The 23,748-nt window shown below is 39.5% G+C and overlaps 1 protein-coding gene across 14 annotated transcripts in view; it reads left to right on the top strand.

Moving 5' to 3' along the window:
- The window catches only part of MAPK10 (mitogen-activated protein kinase 10), a 355,889-nt gene that overhangs the window by 317,280 nt on the left and 14,861 nt on the right, over positions 1-23,748 (top strand). For 12 of the 14 annotated variants that reach the window (XM_089670551.1, XM_089670556.1, XM_089670549.1 and 9 more), the window contains 2 exons: positions 6,771-6,834; positions 8,041-8,118. In XM_089670551.1, coding sequence (XP_089526677.1) covers positions 6,771-6,834; positions 8,041-8,118 — 142 coding nt within the window. Of the gene's footprint in view, positions 1-6,770; positions 6,835-8,040; positions 8,136-23,748 lie in introns of those variants that run through there. The other 2 variants (XM_089670563.1, XM_089670564.1) reach the window with 1 other exon arrangement.

Raw genomic sequence — 23,748 nt, 5'->3', positions numbered from 1 at the left:
CATGTACCAGCATACCTGCTGCTCTTTGGAAATATAGGAGACAGATCTGAAGCAAAGTTGAAGACCCCTGACATAGATTTAATTTAAAATCTGGACAATATCCAAATATTCGTAACAATCAATATAGTAACACTAACACACATTCATTATATCTCTTAGGATATTATAGGTGTTAAAATAGAGAAACTATTATTATACAGTATTTATATAGCGCCAAAAGGTTTGCTCAGCGCTGAATTATTCAATTCAATCTTAATCAAACTTTCTTCTCACAGTAGTATACAAAATTGTATAAGATAGAAAATGCTTAGTTCTGTTGTCACTGGTACTATGGGATTTCTGGCTTTATCTGGTTGGTTTGGGGACCTCTTGGAGTGTCGAACTCGTTAATACCAGAGCCCATACATGTTAGATCAGAACACACAACAAAGAAGATCTAACACCCAATAAATAGGCAACTTGGAACTGCTAAAGTAGGTACAAACTCAAACAAATGCACCAATATCAGCTAATGGGGGTGAAACCCTTAAGTATTGACATAAGAAAACAGACTAATAAAACAAGGAAGAAAACAATTTGGAACAATACTTCCATTTTTTTTATGAAGGCTGCGATCTTCTGTTCAACCAGGGCATTAATCTAATCTGAGGAATAAGCATCAATTACATTTAGTAACAAACGTTACACTTTCCTCCTAACAATAAACCAATGGTTAAAGACCTAACACCAACAAAGCATACAGTACATATTTTTTAACATTTTCTCTCTTAGTTGTTCTAACAGTGCACTTTTCTAATACCAAAGATTTTTGATGTCAGATTAATTATTACCACGTGGATTTTGTTTATGGTATACCATTAAGAAAAAAAATATTATTATTCACCATGGTTAAAAATGAGCAGCTACCATTTGTCTGCAAGAGAGTTATACTTCACCAAATTGAACACATTGGAAAACTCTTCAAACTGTATCTATAGAAAAACAAACACAATATAGTGAACACACATAACAATTCACTATTCACAGCTAATTTCCTTTTAAAGTTCACTTGTCTCAGTAAATTTGCATGACCAAACAGATGTTCACACTCACAAACAGGGGCGGACTGACCATTCCAGCACTCGGGCACTGCCCAAGGCCCGTGGTCAGTATGGGGCCCCATAAAATGCCCCTGGTACCTTTTTTATATCTTTTTTTGAGTGTGGGCAAGGACACAGGGGACCCATGATCCCCTATTGCCTGAGGGCCCCATGAGTTGTCAGTCCGCCCCTGCTCACAAACCATGCAATTAACCAATGTCAAAGAAAGGGGGGGATCAGCACTCAGTGGGCTGTCAGCACCTTAAACTATGAGACAGCACTCCTGATTTTTAAACTTATTTATGTATTATTTATTTCAGGTACTTATATAGCACCATCAATTTTGTACATATAAATTGTACATTCACATCAGTCCCTAACCCTCAAGGGGCGTACAATCTAAGGTCCCTAAGTCACATTCATACATACACATACTAGGACGGGAGCCAATTAACCTACCAGCTTGTCTTTGGAGTGTGGGAGGAAACTGGAGTACCCGGGGGAAACCCATGCGGGCACAGGGAGAACATGCAAACTCCAGGCAGGTGGTGCCGTGGTTGGGATTCAAACCGGCAACCCTAGTACTGCCAGGCAGAAGTGCTAACCACTTAGCCACTGTGCTGCCACATTAGTTAAAAGGCTTCTTACATGTCACTAGTTTTCTTACCATTTCACGACTTTTTATTTATCAATTTTAATAACTGCAAAAGGGTGTGGCTTCAATGACCAAATGATTAGTTTCCCCAGCAAGCGTTACACAATTTTCAGCTTACAATTTGTTTAGATGTACTTTTTTCAGAATAAGCAATATATTTAAAATGTTTTTCTACATTAAATTTTCCATGTTCCTAAATTGGAAAGTGCAAAATGCCTGCATATTGCACTTATAATTTTACAATTTTAAGTCATTAGTTACCCCAATCATATGGCTCAATTTGTTTAAACTTCTAAAAGTCAAAAATCAAAATTTAGTTATTTCAAGGTCAAAATTTGTTTAGCTTCTAGATGTTGCCATGACCAACATGGCAGTGACTCGTTACATTTGCTTGCAACATCACATCACTTTAAAACATACGTAAGTAACATGGGATGTTGGGAAAACTCATAGACATTTACTGTCTGACCAATGATTATTCATGCTTTAATTGATGGTGTCTTTCTGTTGGTGGCTTTATTGCTCTGCCTACCTCCCTGCCTACCTTGTTCATGTACTTAACGTTTATGTTCTACATAACTGTACTTATTTGAAATGAATATTGCAGATGTGCCTTCTTTTTCTGTTGTATGTTATACTTTATGCTGTGAAGCTGTTTTTGCAACCTATTTCTTGATAAATAAAAATGTTTGTAAACAAAAAAAAACATAAGTAACAAACACAAAGCCAATCATTATGCCACTGATATTGAATCAGTGTTGTCAAATATTTTGCTGACACTGCACTTTAGGCACATTAATACAGTCAACCCAGACAACACAACTTACAATCCATGGATCTCACAATTCTTAACACAACATACTCTCACAATTAGCTTGCTTAAATTCTAGACAAAAATATTAGCACATTTCTCTAATGAAGCTGCACTCTCTCTTTTTTCTAAACTGTACCTCAAACCTTTATATAGTTCAATATAGTTCAATATAGGTCTAATTTTTTTTTATCTGGTGTTCACGCTTACAGTAGGCACTAACCCATGCCTCTAGTTAGGTCATTGTAAGTGGGCAGGGTGGTAGTATAAGGTATCATGTGCTGCCAATTATTTTAGCAATATGATCAGGTTCATGTTCTTATATAGGACTATAAGTCTCTTTCATTTCCTTTTTCAACATTTTTGTTCACATTGTTCACTCACATTTGTTCAATTGTCTAAGCTTTGAAAGTATCTGGACAGTACTTTTTACATTCTTTCAAGAGCTTAAGGTTAAATTTCTCTTCTAGGGGTACTAAACCCCTGTGTGCCTTGGTTCCATTCCTTGAGGGATTCGGCCACTCCTGTTCCAAAGTTATATATCATGTAATCTTTGGCAATCCAGGAGGAGTTCCCGGTGGGATCACACAGATACCTATTTGGGGTGTACACCGTGGTACAATTCCCCATCTCACACGGTGGTGAGACTTCCTCAAGAAATCATCTATTACTAAGCCCCCACGTTCAAATGCAAAGATACGATATACGTAGATAATAGCAGGAACTGTATATCTGGCCCCCAATCCTGACCAAGGATATATACCAGACTATACTATGCATAAATCAGCCACACAGACTGAACAGGCAACAGACTGAACAGGGACACCTCAGTCACATAGGGGTTTATTTACTAAAGCTGGAGAGTCCAAAATCAGACTCCCTTCTGCATAGAAACCAATCAGCTTCCAGGTTTCATTGCCAAAGCTTCATTGAACAAGCTGAGGTTAGAAGCTGATTGGTTTCTATGCAGAAGGGAGTCTGATTTTGGACTCTCCAGCTTTAGTAAATAAACCCCATAGTGTCAGGAATGGACTCAGCACTGGTGGTGGGACTCACCTGCCGTGTGGGCTGCAGTACCAGGGCTGACCAGCAGGTGCTCTCAGCAGCCAGAAGCTCACTCCTGCAATCAGCCAACACCTGGGGCTGATTGCGGAAGGAGTATTTAAGGAATGGCCAGACCTGCAGTCAGGGTCTTGGTGTATGTTTCCCATGAGCCCCTGTACCTGGTATCCTGTGTTCTTGCCTATCTGCCTAGTTGCTGACCCTGCTTTGATCCTGACCTCTGCTGACCATCTCCTGTTGAACCCCTGGCTTGCCTGACCATCCTTCTGCCTGATCCACTGTACCGTGCTGCCCGTGAGTTACTGAACCCGGCTTGTGACCCTGACTGTTCTCTGCCTGCTCCTCCGGTACCTCACTGCCCGCACGTTGCTGACCTGGCCTGCCTGACTACGCCTGACGCTACCCAGACAATCCATCCATTCCACACGGATCCAGTCACTACTGTCCAAAACTTGCCAGGCCCTTCACATCAGGCTTTCCCCCGGTACATACCCTCGGCGGACCCCTCTACCACAGTTGGGTGCCCTCAGGGGCCGCGACCTGATTTCAGTCCTGCGCCAAGTCCATCACCACCATCAGGGGCTCTGGTGAAAAGGCAGACTGGGGCTTAGACTCCGCGCCCTGGGGAATCCTGTTCTGTGGGTCACTAGAGATCCCGCCGGGCGGTGCCTGACAGTGCCTTATGGCCCACCTGACCATTCCACCTCTCCAGCCCTGACTACGCCTGTGTTCCTGAAGCCTGCTACTTCCCTGTGTCAGTCCACACATTTCTGGTCACACTCGGATCCCTGACACATAGGCTGAGGGGATTCAGTTATACAGATTAAAGCAATTCAGGAATGTAAAAAGTACTTCTTTCTAAAAAGAGACAGTCCACTTATATGCATAACACATGGCAGAACATAAAAGAAAAACAATCAATGCAGTTCAGCACAGTAACCACAATTTCAATAGGAGAAGATTATAGAACTTTTTAGAGAAAGTATAGTATCTGACAGCTCTGTTTCCCTAAAAAAAAGTCTTCCACATCAGTTTATAGACACTGCTCTAGAATAGAAAATCCTCTACTTATTGTGCGACTTTATGGAAAGCCACGCAGAAAAGAAAAAGAAGAAAGATTTATCATTTGAAACTGGTACTAATGTTTCAAACAGTGCTGTTTTTTTAAGCAGCCTGTCACCCACAGCAATGAACAAGGGCCCCACCACACTTAGTACCTTATCAGTCATACCTCAAGATATCTTGAGTCAGAAGACCCGATCCCTGACCTGCCCAGTCAGGAACAGCAGAGATCCTACCTAGCCACACATTGCACCTGGAATAGGGCAAATCGTTCAGCAGAACACATTCATGCAAAGGACTGTAATAAGTAACAGATAGTATGGAAAGTAAAAAGAAAAGAAACAAATTCAACAGTCAAGGTTCTTGGAAAGGGTACTTTTCCACTACATTGACTTTACAGAAATAAGCACAGCACAAGGGGAAATCATAGTAAGCAGAAAGTTAGCTTACCAATGCCGGCAGAGATCAATTCCCAGGTTGTGCTGTCCTGTTCTGTGTCTAAGCGATGTCTGTAGAGTTTCACTTTCCGGCTCAAGAAGGACCACTTTGTTGGGGAAACCCAAAACCCATGGGTTTTAGTAACATTTTGACTGCTGAAGCCAGATTGAAAAGTAGATGTGTTCATTATACAAGCATGTATCTAGAACTACATACAGGGAGAGCAGAACCATACAGTGTTGGATTCAAAGAAATGCTCTAACTGTCTTGGAAAACTAATACAATTTATATGTCCTAAGATGGGTGGTCCCTAGCTATCTGACTGCTTTGAAGTTACATTCTGGTTTCTGGTGGAGTTCTTTGAAATGTAAATGGACATTCATCCAAATATGTTACTTCCCATTGCTTCTTCAGATAGCAATCTTCCCAGCTGGAGGGGTAAATAGCACAAGAAATACAGCTGTTACACAATAAGACTTCTAATAACAAAATATACATTCAATTTATATCCACTTAATCAAAACTAAAATGTTTAATATATAAAATAGCTGTTCCATTTTCCCTCACACTTCCGCCACCTTGAGACCAGAAGCTGGCTTGCTCTCCAGGGATAGGATGGGATGTATTAGCTGCAGCTAGTTTTGTCTGTAATTGGACATGTTCAGGAAGCTTATTAATGGCACCAGCACCTGTTCACCTATCTTTTGACTTTCAAGCAACTACTATTTTAATGGGACTTACTGATACATTAGACATTACTTTTATTTTCCGGTGCTGTTCATTTATTTCTTCTATTTTTTGCATTCTTACATATGGCAAACTGTTTAGTCATTTTGATTCACATTTTTGTCAACGCAGTCTATATACACTTTTATATTCTAACGCACACATAGTCTTTGAAGGAAATCAGCAATATTCAGCAACGTGTTTATATTTAGAATTTGTTATCGAATTTGATTTAGTTCTTGAGTTCAATTCAAATGTAATACAAATTCGATTTGAATTTCAGGCAAAATTTAGTTTATTTATTTCATATTTATTTAAATTTGTTACTATTTTAATTTGGATACATCCAAATCTCCAAATAACAAAAATGTTGTCCGAATTTAGATTCGGAACGAAACAAACCGCACATATCTATTCATTGGTCAATAAGATTTTTGTAATGAATTCAAATGACTTTCCTATCTGTGATTTTTTGTTAGTTTATCAATTAATGACAAATGAGTGGCACCTTAAAAAAAGAAAAAAGAAGTACAGTAAAGCAAAAACCTGGGCTTGATGTAATGAGGCTTATTTTATTCACGTAGAAAATTGTCTCTAGTCAACTGAATTATCCAGCCATGCGAAACTCATATTTCTGTTTACTTTTAATATGCAATCCCATGCAGACCCTTTTCTCATGATTGGATAATTGAAGTTAATTTTTTACTCGTTAGTAAATCAGCTAGAGTATGTCATATAAAATGTAAAATCTGTATATAGGAGATAGTTGCATACTGTTTTGTTATGTTCTTCATATAGCACTGTACTACTTTTCAGATTTTATGATGCCATAACCAGAAAGCTATGAAACGTCTCCTGTTTCAGTCAATGGTATGCTTATGTCAGGTTAACCAAACAGAGGTCGTCAACGTCTCTCTGTTTATTTTGCATTTTACAGCCTCCTCCTCAAATCTATGACAAGCAGCTGGATGAAAGGGAACATACAATTGAAGAATGGAAAGGTATAGTAATATTCACTTGCTGTAGGGAAAAGTTTGCAATATCTGTGTGTTATACTCCATTCTAATAGGGTGGTGTAGGTTTTACTTGTGTAATATAGACTTGCCAAAACAATGATATTATATATGACAGTAGATATGTGTACAACAGATTATTATTATTATATAGGATTTATATAGCACCAACAGTTTGCGCAGCGCTTTACAATATAGGGAGACAGTACAATTACAATACATTTCAGTACAGAAGGAATGTGAGGGCCCTGCTCGTGGAGCTTACAATCTAAAGGAAGGGGGAGGTGATAGAAAAGGTGATAGCTGCGGGGGATGATCTGGTGGAGGTGATTCAAGTACAGTTCTGAGGTGGAGGTGGGGTAGGCTTCCCTGAAGAAGTGAGTTTTCAAAGATCGCCTAAAGGCAGACAGGGTGGGGGCTCACTGGACATGCTGTGGTAGGGAGTTCCAGAAGATGGGAGAGGCTCTGGAGACGTCCTGGAGGCGAGCGTGGGAGGAGGTGATGTGGGAGCTAGAGAGGAAGATATCATGGGAGGAGTGGAGTGGGCGATGTGGGTGGTATCTGTGGATGAGGTTGGCGATGTAGCCAGGGGCAGTGTTGTGGATTGCTTTGTAAGCTGTGGTTAGTATTTTGAATTTTATATGTTGGGTTAGTGAAAAGCCAGTGAAGAGATTGGTAGAGAGGGGCAGCAGTCGCTGATTAGTTGGTAAGGTGTATGAGTCTAGCAGCAGCATTCATAATAGACTGAAGGGGGTATAGCCTGTGTAACAGTAGACCAGTGAGAAGGGGGTTGCAGTAATCAAGACGGGATATAACCAAGGTGTGGATAAGTTGTTTTGTGGTGTCATTGGTCAGAAAGGGGCAAATTTTGGAAATGTTCCGAAGGTTGAGGTGGCAGGATTTAGCCAGTAAGTTTATGTGGGGCCCAAAGGAGAGGTCACAGTCTAGGATTACGCCTAGCACCCTGGCATGAGGGGAAGGACAAATGGTTGTGCTGTTGATCTTAATAGTAAAGTCGTGAGTGGGGGATTGGGGAGGAGGAAATATTACAAGAAAGTGATAGTTGTTAATACAGTACATATATTTGGTATTTGCAGATATAATACAGCTGTAACATTTACACTGTAGAACAATGAAGGCAATCTAAACTAGATAAGTGCTCCTTTTTTATTTGTGTGTTCATTTATTTTGTAGAGCTCATCTATAAGGAAGTTATGAATTTTGAAGAAAAAACTAAAAATGGAGTAGTAAAAGGACAGCCTTCTCCTTCAGGTACTCTTTGTAAATAGTCACATGTTGCCAAATGTCTCAGCAGTTAATAATTTGAAGCAAACCTGTCAAAATAAAAGAAAAATGCCTAACTCATCCGTGCCCTCTGTTTTAGGCACCATCTGGTGTCTATATTACCTTTATGATCACTCACCCAGTGACTTGCATTACTGCTGCTGCAAAATTGCTTGCAATCACCAGTTCCTATTAGCAATACCTAATATTTTCGAACTGAATGTTACATATTCCTATCCCGATGTGACAGTGTTGGGGCTTGGCAATGTTAATGTATCACTTGCTTCCTCATCCCTGGAATGAATAGGAATGTACAGTATATAGCAGTGGCAGCTATCCTCAAGGCAAGTGTGCAAAGGAAGGCATAGACATTACATGATACTTAGGACTTCGGAGATTTATCTATTATAATAGGTTACTTTTAGGGTGGTTTTAGGGTTGTTCCTATGATGTAGGTATGTGTTCAAATGAATGAACTAGTATGGTTGATTTACTAAAGGAGCAGAGAATATTCACTTTACAAATTAAATGTTCAGTTTGTTTAGTGAATGAGATAATGCTGTGTTTAATAACTTCCCTACTGCGCTTTAGCCGAATGATGGTACAGAGCGGTCGTCCAGTTCTGGGAGGGCGTCATATGACGTCCTCCAAAAACGCACCCTCAGCAGTACACACCCGGTGCTTTCTGTGATCACTGTGTCCTTTGGACACAGCTGATCACATGACATGGTAAAAGGCCAACCACAGCGTCCTTTTACCACTTGATCAGCTGTGTCCAATCACAGCTGACCACCATGTAAATACACTTACCGGTTATCGGTAGTACTTCCCTCACGCTACCACAGAGTGAGAAAAGAACTGCCGATAACCAGCAACTGTCAAAGGAGACATCTGCACTGATAAGTTGAGCCCCTAAAGTGCCCAACAGTGCTGCCCAGCAGTGCCCAACAGTGCTGCCAATCTGTGTCCATCAGTGCCGCCTATCAGTGCTGCCAGTCAGTGCCCTTCAGTACAACCTATTAATGCCCTACAGTGCCAACAATCAGTGCCCATCATTTCCACCTATCAGTGCCCATCAGTGCAGCATCATCAGTGCCTCCTCATCAATGCCCATCAGTGCTGCCTATCAGTGCCCATCAGTGCTGCCTATCAGTGCCCATCAGTGAAGGAGAAAAATTACCTGTTTGCAAACTTTTATAATAGAAACACAACATAATAGAAAACTTTTTTTTTCAAAATTTTCGCTCTTTTTTCATTTATAGTGAAAAAAATAAAAACTCCAGTGGTGATTAAATACCACTAAAAGAAAGCTCTATTTGTGTGACAAAAATTCTGAAAATTTCATATGGGTACAGTACTTCATGACTGCGCAATTGTCATTCAAAGTACGACAGTGCTGAAAGCTGAAAATTGGCCTGGGCAGGAAGGGGGTAAAAGTACCCAGTAGGCAAGTGGTTAAAGTAGAATTTTGGGCACAAAATGGTTTTGTACCGTGCAGTGGGGCTGTGCTGGCACTGCATTGATTAACTGCTCATTTTTGTCTAGGGGTGATAAGAGTGAAGATATACTCACTTAATCCGCCAATCCTCTGAGTGCAAGACCGGTCCCTGCCGCTTCTGCCCCCCTGCACATTAGCTGGCTTGTGAATGGACTGTTCCTGAGGACCTCCTGCTCATAGACCAGCTCTGGACATGAGAGCAGCAGGAACAGTCCACTGCTGGACATGGGGAAGCACTGTTTTCTGGAGGTTCGATGGATTGGGCAACTATAGCCTTTCAAGGACCCCTCGAACAAAAGGAGCAGCTAACCCATGTAGTGCGGGCACAGCCCAACTGCATGGGACAAAAAAAATGTTACCTGTTCTGCTTTTGGTCAATCATCCATTCACATGCAAGCAAAAAGTATATTTTTATTACCCTTGTATATGGTTAGGTACTAAAAATTAACACAGCTTTGCCATATACATTCATTTTCATAGATGAAAATACCAAATGGTTACAACTGACTGGATATTTGTACAAAGTATTCATATACAGTATTTACCTGAATAAAACAAAAATAAAAATGTTTTGAAAATAGTGTATAGCTATAAATACTAAAACTGAATGAAAAAATATACATAGCACTACACATTTCCTTCACAAGATGAGAGCTTTTTGGACAGCAGAAATGTAGATTGGACACTGGGGTAAAGCGTGCTGAGCAGATACTTGATTTTAGGAGAACACCTAAGATGTAGACTCTTCACCCTGTGAATAATCCATCTGAAATGATTGTGCTGCACTCATTATAATCATATATCCTACTTTATGTCATACCAGTGCTGGGAACTTGGTGGAAGTATTCCCGAGACACAGAACATCCATCATGCTCTCTCATTTGTTCTACCAAGCCAAAGTCAGTCTGGAGAAGTTTCCTGCTATGAAATATATTTTCACTAAAAGAAAATGCAAGCTTAGAAGAAACATTTGTGAAGCCCTGTATAAACCTACATCATGCAAAACAATCAATATTCATTATGCCAAGGGGCTTTTTTGTGAGCATCAATGTGAGCTGTGATGACAAAGTGAAAATTAATACCAAAAAAAATGGAGAGAAACAGGTTTGTAAAAAGAATGACATAGCAAGAAATAAAAAGAAATAAAATAAACCCAGGGAAAGTTTCTTCCTAAGCTCCCCTTTATTAAACATTAGTGAATTAGTTTTGAGGTGGACAAAATTCTGAAAACTTTTCAACATCAAATAGGAAGGTCTTTTTTTTAGAACAAAATCTCTCTTTGGAACAGAATTTGTTAAAAGAACATAATTTTGAACAAAGCCATTTATGAACAGGACACTGGGAGTTAGCTGTGTGGTCTAAAACAGAATTTTGCAAAAATTTCTAAGCGTGCAATAAAATAATTTGCTGGAGGAAGTGTTACCGTACATTGCCAGTGAACAGTCCCAACACTTTCAAAATCGGGTGAGCGGTGCCCTCTTTTTTTGAGTGAAACATGCTGTGTACAAGACCGTAGTGGGTCAAAACAAGTCTACCTCTTGCTTGCTTCAATGTTCTGGATAAATAAAAGTAGAACAAAAACTAAGCCACAGTATACTGGTAAACATCCTTTCAGAAGTCGTTGAAGCCTGGATGTCCAGACCAAATTTAGTCAGCATGCGAGTATGCATAAATTAACGTAATAATAACTCATAAGGTCATATTTATAAAGCAGTGAACGTGACATTCACCTAACATTCACTGCAGGTGAATCATTCACTGTAACTTAAAATGTGTGCACCAGGAAGATGCAATGAAAGTTTGAATGTAACTTCGCAGTTTAATAAATAGACTCCCATGACTACCAGAATACCAGAATAATTTTTACAATGCCATATAAGACTTTTCATTGGTATATTAAGCTCTTGAAGGTTTTACCCCCTTCATGGGCATTTTTTGCTATTCAGTACTATGTTACTTTAACTGCCAATTGCAACACTATTTATATCATTTTTTTCACACAAATAGAGTTTTCTTTTGGTGGTATTTGATCACCATTTGGTTTTTAATTTTTTTATTTTAGAAATGAGAAAAGACTAAAAATTATTAAAATAACACAACATTTTGTGTTATAAAACATATCCAATAAGAATTAAAAAAATCAAATTGCTTCATAAAGTTAGGCCAGAGTGTTTTCCGCTACATGTCTTTGGTAAAAAAAGAAAAGTTCGCAATAAGTGTATATTAATTGGTTTGTGCAAAATTAACCGCTTCCGTGCCGCCTTATAGCAGAAATACTGCTACAGGGCGGCACGGGTGTACAAAATCGTATACATATATATATATATGTATATATATATATTTATATATATGATTTTGCCATTCCCGGTAGGACGCACGCTCACTGCCATTATGCCATTAGCGACCTTGGCTGTCAATAACCGGGTCCCAGCCCGTGATTTCTCACCTGCACCCGGTGATCGCCAAGTATCTCTGACGGTTGAGAGACCTGTATAAAAACAACAGCAGATCCATACAAAGCAGTGTTTTTACAGATCCATACACTCAAACAGCACACAGTGAAACAGCACACAGTTAACCCTTTGTTCGCCCCACATGTTAACCCCTTAGTGCAGTGTCAGTGCTTTTTATTAGCACTGATCACTGTATTGGTGTCACTGGGGATGTCAGTGACGCCAAGTCAGCTCCCTCCAGTGTCAGAATGCCCCCTGCAGTCACGGCAGTCCTGCTGTAATTCGCTGATTACTAGTATAAAAAAAATCCAGTATACAGTATATACCACCATTTGTAAACGATATAACTTTCACGTAAACCAATTAATTTACACGTATTGGCATTTTAATTTTTTAGCAAAGACATGTAGTAGAATACATTTTGGCCTAAATTAATGCCGAAATTAGATTTTTAATTTTTTTTTTACTGGACATGTTTAATAGCAAAAAGTCAAAAATATTGTTTTTTTCCCAAAATTGTTTTGTTTATAGCGCAAAAAAAATGCACAGGCGATCAAATATCACTGACAGAAAGTTTTATTTGTGGGAAAAAAAGGATGTAAATTTCATTTGGATGCAGTGTTGCATGACTGCGCAACTGTCAGTTAAAGTAACGCAGCGCGTGTTGCAAAAAATGGCCTGGTCAGGAGGGGGGGGGGGGGGGGTAAATCCTCTGGAGGGCAAGTGGTTAATAGAATCTACAAACTATAGTATAAATACTGCAATTTACGATGCTATGACACTATTCTGGTAATTTTAAATTTTAAAATTAATGTAAATTGCCTCCAGCATTGCTCCTGTTTCCTCTTGCTGGAGGCTGCCATTTTGCTGAAGCCGAGAACCCCTGAACAGCAATAAAACCCATTGATTGAACTATTTCAAAAAACAGTTACATTCCTGGAATGCCAAGATTACTAACTGCCACATCTGCTTGTGTCCTCAACCAAACTGTCAGACCATCAAATGGCTGGTGTTACTACTGAATGTGCAGCACCATAGCAGTTGCAGATCAAACAGAAGCAGCTTCCTTGGCTGTAAAGGAAAAGTGGGTTTAATTCCACTTTAAGGCTGTCAGCAGATCATCCTCTACAAATTCGGCAGTGCCTAAAAATGCCTAAAATTAGAAAGCAACTGAGCATGTGCAGAGCAGGGTGAGCAGTGTTTTACTGGATTTTTCATATTATAGAAACTTATTTTTATTGTTTTTCATAGCTATACCTACAAAAGGGGCCAGCATGAAGTGATCTAGCAGAACTTACTTTTCTGACTAAAGTTCCACTTTAAATCAACCTTTGTCAAACCAGGTGGTAATTGCAGGGCCACCCATGGCTTGAATTGAAGTCAGTTCAGCAGAAATCAGAAGAAAATCAAGCTGTCCATGGGTGCTTCAAAAACAACTAAAAAGCCCTAAAAATAGCTGTGTTTCGGATAATTAGAATGTGTGCAATGTAATTGCTTACTTAATAAAATGATTGATCTGCTATGTTGATGTATCTATTAACTACCCCATACGGTCCTATACATATACAGTATGTTGGTCTGTCCAGGATCTAAAAAGAACTTGGAACCCAAAGTCTGTGGGAAAACTGGGCACTGTTATGTTTCTTTTTATTCCAATTGTGAAGTGCCTCATTTGTATGCAGAATGGGGCAGATCAGCAGTTGAGGTATATAAGCAATGGAAATAGTGCCAGATTTACCTCCAAAAAAAATGTCCTTGTCATTCATACGCCCCAGAATAAATTTAGTTTTATTATATATTTAATAAAAAAAGAATAGCTGAGCATTCTAGCAGTTGCCAAGGACATTTTAATTTATTGCTGCCTGGCATTTTCTGCAGCCACAGAGGCATGCAACCTTGAGCACCCAACATTTGTATGGGATCATTTTCATTCAGTTTGCGATACGTCAAACGATTTCATTTTTCCAAGGAAAGGAAAACCTACTAAATGGAGGATAAAGGCACATATGTCAGCATGACTGAGAAACCTAAACATTAGAAAATGTAAATTTCTCACAGAGGTGTCCTTTGTTTCTTTCTCTTTTTTCTCTTCAGTCTAGATGCATTGCAAATAACTCGAGGAAGAAAGCAACCTAAGCACTGTCTCCTACTCTCTTAACTTGCAGGGTTTGTCTCCCCAGCAGACTCCCAATTATATTTCACAGTACATTTATGTTTGACTGGAGGAATTATGGCATGCTGTGTTTTATTTGTTTGGAGCTTTGTGTGGCATCCTACCCACTGTGCTCACTGAATTACATTCTAGAGGTGTTCATGCATACAAATATAACCAATTAAAACATGCTTTCATAAAGACTTTTTAAAAAGCTATATGGCATTATGTGATTTTCCATCCAATGAATAAGTAGGTTTCACTAATCTTTATACTACCAAAGCAGTAAGAAGAGTGATTTATAATGTGTTGGAAATGTAGTTGTAACTAGAATGAGCCATTTTTTTTCTTATTGCATTTTCTATATTGCAGGGTACGCCTAGTTTGTTAATGTAGAGAATTTGAGAACTCCCTTAATAATTACTCAATGTTCATTTTTAAAGAGAACCAATTGTCAGACCATTCATTTCACCAATAATCTTCCAAGAAGATTATATGTGCATTTAACATATTTTAGGCTTGTAATTTACCTGTAGAAGCCTCCCTTATGTAGACAGTCAAAGGACCAAACACCATTGCCAGAGCACTGTACCCCACTCCCTCTGGTTTATACACTTGAGTCAGTGTCTATTGAGGACAAGAAATTATTTAACACAGTTTACAATAAAATGTGTTTAATTAAGTCAAAATAGAAGATATTCTATCATTTGTAGTAAAAAACAGGGAATAGACATTATTAATATTATTATTATTATACAGTATTTATATAGCGCCAAAAGGTATGCTCAGCGCTGTACAGTAGCAAGGGGGACAAAACATGAGACAAGACAGTAACAATACAATATACGAGGGGTTCGAAGGCCCTGCTCTTTCGAGCTTACAATCTAGGAGGGAGGGGAAGGTGGTACAGGAGGAGATGGCTGTGGGGGATGGAGTGGTAGGAGGAGTGGAGGAGGTTAGTGGTTAGAGGTCGGGTGTTAGGGGAGGTTGGGGTAGGCTTTCCTGAAGAGGAGGGTTTTCAGGGTGCGCCTGAAGGTGAGGAGGGTAGGTGACAGTCTGATGGATTGGGGTAGGGAGTTCCAGAGGATGGGGGAAGTCCTGGAGAAGTCCTGTAATCGGTCGTGGGAGGAGGAGACCAGGGAGCTAAAGAGTAGGAGTTCCTGTGAGGAGCGGAGGGCACGGGTAGGGTAGTACTTGGGTATCAGGTCAGTTATGTACATATGAAAACTGTGAGTTTATTACATGAGTAGTGTGTGTACTGAATTGAAGTGACAGATCACCCTAGTAAGTTCAAATGCACATTATACATAAATAATTAATGGAAAAGAAAAATGCTGCAATGAAGTCTTTAAAATATTTAATGAAATTTTTGGACTCAAAAAATACCTTAAAAAAAAAAGGAACTGAGATCTTGAGTGTTGAGTATTTTATATATATATATATATATATATATATATATATATATGTGTGTATACAATGATCTATTCCTGTTTTGGAGGTGGTTTGAGTCCAGTAATTTAACTGAATATAATTTATAATACACCAATGGGATACCTGTTTGTGCTGTAAGCAGCAATCTCAAAGGGTATTTTGTTTGCACCAAAACTGCCTGATTTTTTTTCAGCTGCAATCTTTTTAAGTTGTGCTAAGGGAGTAGAAACTGTTCCCTTAGCAAATATTCACTTAGCTTAGAGAATAAATTGTGTTCACTTTAAGTGCTAAATTTTGTGCAGGAAAAAATACACTTTATACTGCAAATGAGTTAAATGAACACAGCACCACATTTTCCACTCCTTTAGTAAGTCAAGTGTAAAGACAATTCTGTGCAGAAAGAATTTGAAACCCAGCTTCAACCAAATTGTGAAAAAAATCACTCCAAATATTATATAAAACATGCTGTGCTATAGTATATAATTAGAGATGAGCGAAGAAATGAAAAATTCGATTCGGCTGATTCGGCGAATTCCAGTGTGAAATTCGATTCGATGCGAATTTCTCCGCTACGAAGATGACTTATTTAAAGGGTTTCTAGGCTTCAGAGAGCCTTTAAATTAGTGCAGAACACTGTACCTTTAATTTAAATGCCCTTGGAGATGAGGAAGGAGAAGGAGAAGGAGAAGGATGAGACGAAGGAGAAGGAGAAGGATGAGAAGAAGGAGAAGGAGAAGGATGAGAAGAAGGAGAAGGATGAGAAGAAGGAGAAGGATGAGAAGAAGGAGAAGGAGAAGGAGAAGGATGAGAAGAAGGAGAAGGAGAAGGATGAGAAGAAGGAGAAGGAGAAGGATGAGAAGAAGGAGAAGGATGAGAAGGAGAAGGATGAGAAGAAGAAGGATGAGAAGAAGGAGAAGGATGAGAAGAAGGAGAAGGAGAAGGATGAGAAGAAGGAGAAGGAGAAGGATGAGAAGAAAGAGAAGGATGAGAAGAAGAAGGATGAGAAGAAGGAGAAGGATGAGAAGAAGAAGGATGAGAAGAAGGAAAAGGATGAGAAGAAGAAGGATGAGAAGAAGGAGAAGGATGAGAAGAAGGAGAATGATGAGAAGAAGGAGAAGGATGATAAGAAGGAGAAGGAAGAGAAGAAGGAGAAGGAGAAGGATGAGAAGAAGGAGAAGGATGAGAAGAAGGAGAAGGATGAGAAGAAGGAGAAGGAGAAGGATGAGAAGAAGGAGAAGGATGAGAAGAAGAAGGATGAGAAGAAGGATGAGAAGAAGGAGGAGAAGGATGAGAAGAAGAAGGATGAGAAGAAGGAGAAGGATGAGAAGAAGGAGAATGATGAGAAGAAGGAGAAGGATGAGAAGAAGGAGAAGGATGAGAAGAAGGAGAAGGATGAGAAGAAGGAGAAGGAGAAGGATGAGAAGAAAAAGGATGAGAAGAAGGAGAAGGAGAAGGATGAGAAGAAGGAGAAGGATGAGAAGGAGAAGGAGAAGGATGAGAAGAAGGAGAAGGAGAAGGATGAGAAGAAGGAGAAGGATGAGAAGAAGGAGAAGGATGAGAAGAAGGAGAAGGAGAAGCAGAAGAAGAAGGATGAGAAGAAGGAGAAGGAGAAGGATGAGAAGAAGGAGAAGGAGAAGGATGAGAAGAAGGAGAAGGATGAGAAGAAGGATGAGCAGAAGGAGAAGGATGAGAAGAAGGAGAAGGATGAGAAGAAGGAGAAGGATGAGAAGAAGGATGAGAAGAAGGATGAGAAGAAGGAGAAGGATGAGAAGAAGGACAGTTCTGTGACAGTTTCTGTCTATTTCTGACAGTTCTGGGACATTCACTCCATACAGCGGTTTCAACCGCTGTATGGAGGGAATGTCATAGAACTGTCAGAAATAGACTATTAATGACAGTTCTGGGACTGTCCTTCCATGCAGCGGTTGAAACATTGTATGTATTTGTTTCCATAAATGGATCCATTTATGGAAACAAATACATACAATGTTTCAACCGCTGCATGGAAGGACAGTCCCAGAACTGTCATTAATAGTCTATTTCTGACAGTTCCATGACATTCCCTCCATACAGCGGTTAAAACAGCTGTATGGAGTGAATGTCCCAGAACTGTCATAAATAGTCTATTTCTGACAGATCTGGGACATTCACTCCATACAGCTGTTTTAACCGCTGTATGGAGGGAATGTCATGGAACTGTCAGAAATAGACTATTAATGACAGTTGTGGGACTGTCCTTCCATACAGCGGTTGAAACATTGTATGTATTTGTTTCCATAAATGGATCCATTTATGGAAACAAATACATACAATGTTTCAACCGCTGCATTGAAGGACAGTCCCAGAACTGTCATTAATAGTCTATTTCTGACAGTTCCATGACATTCCCTCCATACAGCGGTTAAAACAGCTGTATGCAGTGAATGTCCCAGAACTGTCATAAATAGTCTATTTCTGACAGATCTGGGACATTCACTCCATACAGCTGTTTTAACCGCTGTATGGAGGGAATGTCATGGAACTGTCAGAAATAGACTATTAATGACAGTTCTGGGACTGTCCTTCCATGCAGCGGTTGAAACATTGTATGTATTTGTTTCCATAAATGGATCCATTTATGGAAACAAATACATACAATGTTTCAACCGCTGTATGGAAGGACAGTCCCACAACTGTCATTAATAGTCTATTTCTGACAGTTCCATGACATTCCCTCCATACAGCGGTTAAAACAGCTGTATGCAGTGAATGTCCCAGAACTGTCATAAATAGTCTATTTCTGACAGATCTGGGACATTCACTCCATACAGCTGTTTTAACCGCTGTATGGAGGGAATGTCATGGAACTGTCAGAAATAGACTATTAATGACAGTTCTGGGACTGTCCTTCCATGCAGCGGTTGAAACATTGTATGTATTTGTTTCCATAAATGGATCCATTTATGGAAACAAATACATACAATGTTTCAACCGCTGTATGGAAGGACAGTCCCACAACTGTCATTAATAGTCTATTTCTGACAGTTCCATGACATTCCCTCCATACAGCGGTTAAAACAGCTGTATGCAGTGAATGTCCCAGAACTGTCATAAATAGTCTATTTCTGACAGATCTGGGACATTCACTCCATACAGCTGTTTTAACCGCTGTATGGAGGGAATGTCATGGAACTGTCAGAAATAGACTATTAATGACAGTTGTGGGACTGTCCTTCCATGCAGCGGTTGAAACATTGTATGTATTTGTTTCCATAAATGGATCCATTTATGGAAACAAATACATACAATGTTTCAACCGCTGTATGGAAGGACAGTCCCACAACTGTCATTAATAGTCTATTTCTGACAGTTCCATGACATTCCCTCCATACAGCGGTTAAAACAGCTGTATGCAGTGAATGTCCCAGAACTGTCATAAATAGTCTATTTCTGACAGATCTGGGACATTCACTCCATACAGCTGTTTTAACCGCTGTATGGAGGGAATGTCATGGAACTGTCAGAAATAGACTATTAATGACAGTTCTGGGACTGTCCTTCCATGCAGCGGTTGAAACATTGTATGTATTTGTTTCCATAAATGGATCCATTTATGGAAACAAATACATACAATGTTTCAACCGCTGTATGGAAGGACAGTCCCACAACTGTCATTAATAGTCTATTTCTGACAGTTCCATGACATTCCCTCCATACAGCGGTTAAAACAGCTGTATGCAGTGAATGTCCCAGAACTGTCATAAATAGTCTATTTCTGACAGATCTGGGACATTCACTCCATACAGCTGTTTTAACCGCTGTATGGAGGGAATGTCATGGAACTGTCAGAAATAGACTATTAATGACAGTTGTGGGACTGTCCTTCCATACAGCGGTTGAAACATTGTATGTATTTGTTTCCATAAATGGATCCATTTATGGAAACAAATACATACGGAAACAAATACATACAATGTTTCAACCGCTGTATGGAAGGACAGTCCCACAACTGTCATTAATAGTCTATTTCTGACAGTTCCATGACATTCCCTCCATACAGCGGTTAAAACAGCTGTATGCAGTGAATGTCCCAGAACTGTCATAAATAGTCTATTTCTGACAGATCTGGGACATTCACTCCATACAGCTGTTTTAACCGCTGTATGGAGGGAATGTCATGGAACTGTCAGAAATAGACTATTAATGACAGTTCTGGGACTGTCCTTCCATGCAGCGGTTGAAACATTGTATGTATTTGTTTCCATAAATGGATCCATTTATGGAAACAAATACATACAATGTTTCAACCGCTGTATGGAAGGACAGTCCCACAACTGTCATTAATAGTCTATTTCTGACAGTTCCATGACATTCCCTCCATACAGCGGTTAAAACAGCTGTATGCAGTGAATGTCCCAGAACTGTCATAAATAGTCTATTTCTGACAGATCTGGGACATTCACTCCATACAGCTGTTTTAACCGCTGTATGGAGGGAATGTCATGGAACTGTCAGAAATAGACTATTAATGACAGTTGTGGGACTGTCCTTCCATACAGCGGTTGAAACATTGTATGTATTTGTTTCCATAAATGGATCCATTTATGGAAACAAATACATACGGAAACAAATACATACAATGTTTCAACCGCTGTATGGAAGGACAGTCCCACAACTGTCATTAATAGTCTATTTCTGACAGTTCCATGACATTCCCTCCATACAGCGGTTAAAACAGCTGTATGCAGTGAATGTCCCAGAACTGTCATAAATAGTCTATTTCTGATAGATCTGGGACATTCACTCCATACAGCTGTTTTAACCGCTGTATGGAGGGAATGTCATGGAACTGTCAGAAATAGACTATTAATGACAGTTGTGGGACTGTCCTTCCATGCAGCGGTTGAAACATTGTATGTATTTGTTTCCATAAATGGATCCATTTATGGAAACAAATACATACAATGTTTCAACCGCTGTATGGAAGGACAGTCCCACAACTGTCATTAATAGTCTATTTCTGACAGTTCCATGACATTCCCTCCATACAGCGGTTAAAACAGCTGTATGCAGTGAATGTCCCAGAACTGTCATAAATAGTCTATTTCTGACAGATCTGGGACATTCACTCCATACAGCTGTTTTAACCGCTGTATGGAGGGAATGTCATGGAACTGTCAGAAATAGACTATTAATGACAGTTCTGGGACTGTCCTTCCATACAGCGGTTGAAACATTGTATGTATTTGTTTCCATAAATGGATCCATTTATGGAAACAAATACATACAATGTTTCAACCGCTGTATGGAAGGACAGTCCCACAACTGTCATTAATAGTCTATTTCTGACAGTTCCATGACATTCCCTCCATACAGCGGTTAAAACAGCTGTATGCAGTGAATGTCCCAGAACTGTCATAAATAGTCTATTTCTGACAGTTCTGGGACATTCACTCCATACAGCGGTTTCCGGCAAAAAGTGTATGTGCAGAGTTCCTCTATTCTGCAGATACACTTAGAGGAGCTCTGCAGATACACTTAGAGGAGCTCTGCACATACACTTTTTTCCGGTTTGGAATTATTCTTATTTTCATCCTACTTCTTCTTCTTCTTCTTCATCCTCATCCTCATCCTCTTCTTCTTCTGAGGATGAGGATGAGGATGAAGAAGAAGAAGAAGAAGAAGAAGTAGGATGAAAATAAGATTAATTCCAAGCCGGCAAAAAGTGTATGTGCAGAGCTCCTCTAAGTGTATCTGCAGAGCTCCTCTAAGTGTATCTGCAGAATAGAGGAACTCTGCACATACACTTTTTGCCGGCTTGGAATTATTCTTCTTTTCATCCTACTTCTTCTTCTTCTTTTTCTTCATCCTCATCCTCAGAAGATGAGGATGAGGAAGAAGAAGAAGAAGAAGAAGAAGAAGAAGAAGAAGAAGAAGAAGAAGAAGAAGAAGAAGAAGAAGAAGTATAATGAAAAGAAGAATAATTCCATGCCGGCAAAAAGTGTATGTGCAGAGTTCCTCTATTTCTGACAGTTCTCTCACAGCTTCTTCACATGTACAGCGGTTGAAATATCTGTATCCTAAATGGAAACTAATAGATACAAATTGTATCTATTAGTTTCCATTTAGGATACAGATGTTTCAACCGCTGTACATGTGAAGAAGCTGTGAGAGAACTGTCAGAAATAGAGGAACTCTGCACATACACTTTTTGCCGGCTTGGAATTATTCTTCTTTTCATCCTACTTCTTCTTCTTCTTCTTCTTCTTCTTCTTCTTCATCCTCATCCTCATCCTCTTCTTCTGAGGATGAAGAAGAAGAAGAAGTAGGATGAAAAGAAGAATAATTCCAAGCCGGCAAAAAGTGTATGTGCAGAGTTCCTCTATTTCTGACAGTTCTCTCACAACTTCTTCACATGTACAGTGGTTGAAACATCTGTATCCTAAATGTAAACTAATAGATACAATGTTTCAACCGCTAAACATGTGTTCCTTCTGTCAGAGAACTGTCAGAAATAGCGGAGCTCACTGCAGGGACACTTTTGCCGGCTGATCGGGAAATGTTCGATTCGCGCACCCGAAGTAGGCAAAATTTCGGTTTCGACGCGAATCGAATATTTCCTGAAATTCGACTCGAATTCCGGTTCGCCTAGTTCGATTCGCTCATCTCTATATATAATCACAAAATATTGAATAAAAATTGTTATGTGAATGCAGCAGTAACATATATTTGTAGTAGAACAAATTCTCAAAATGATGCTGGAATCCGCAAAAGAAAGTCCAGAAATTGCCAATCCCAATGTATGATTATTTTGCAAAATATAACAAAAGTCACTAAGTGCAATAAAATATAAACAGCAATCTGCCAAGATATTTCCTTCTTGAATCCTGCAGGATAGTGTGCAAGTGAAAAGCTTTCACCATGATATTCCCATTTTGGGCACACCCTCACCTTTTGAGAATGACCCCCACAACAAAGGTCTTAGAAGCCATTTTTAATCTAATCCAGGCCTCTTGGATCACTCTCACAAATTTCTCTTCTCCTGTTTGATCCCTTGTTTATCTCAACAATCATCAAGGATTCCAGTTACGTGGGATACATTTTGTCTCTCAAAATAAAAATAAAACTGACATAGTGCTCATGTTTTTTATCACAGGAATAAAAAATACACTCACATGGGTAACTGGAATATTGCTTTAAAACCACATATACACTGCTTCCAGTGCAAGTGACTATTTCGAATAAAGCCTTAACCAGCTCAGCCAGTCCACTCTCAGCTCTCTACCCAGGCTCACCGCCCTCCATACACGAAACGCCCTTTAGGGCAAAGATCAATATTTTACTAAAAATACACATCTATTACCACCTTAAAGCAAACCGGTGTATACAGGGTAAAAAAACACGTTTGCTTTAAAGGCCAACTCTGGGGAGTACAAAAAACTACCCTTACAGTCCCCCCCACCTTACTAGGGGTTGAGGTAAAAGGTGTAATATTCTATGCATATGACTGGTCCCCCAAAGCCTTATCTATAAAATGCTGTAGGCCTTGGTCGCATGATGACATCATCAAGTACAATACAGGACCAAAAGTCCTGAATTGTATGTGAGAATGGCAATGGACGGCCCACAGGCTGCAACAGGGGAGAGCACTGGAGCCTGCCTGATTGAGGACTAAGGTAAGTAATATACCTTATTCCTGATTCCCTAGAATAAATGAGCATTTAATCCTTGCATTTAATCCTTGCAGTGCAGGGACTCTCTATAGTTGTCCTCCTTTATTACCTATTTAGATAATGACCTGAAACAGCAGGTATGAAACACTGGATAAGTACACTCTTGATCCAAGTCAGTAACTCACCTAGTGATGAAGTAAACCTAAGGTTGGCAGCACCAGAATATGCCTATTCAAGCACAAGTCAGTAATGGCACCTTCCATATCTGTGCTGTGCCAATAATTTTACTTCCAATAGAAATTTCTGTATAACACAAGTACTTTTGTACTCAGATGCATAGCATACCGAATTGAGCTGTCAAATCGAAGTAGTGCCAAACGGCAGCCTAGTTCTGAAGGGTTAATTATGAGAATATAACGAAAAAAGTTTAGA

This window comes from Staurois parvus, unplaced genomic scaffold (genome assembly GCF_062004578.1).
Source record: "Staurois parvus isolate SC_StPar_1 unplaced genomic scaffold, SC_StPar_1.0 ptg000091l, whole genome shotgun sequence".
Taxonomy (NCBI): domain Eukaryota; kingdom Metazoa; phylum Chordata; class Amphibia; order Anura; family Ranidae; genus Staurois; species Staurois parvus.
Note: the sequence above shows the minus strand (reverse complement) of the source record. Positions and strands in the feature narration are given on the sequence as shown.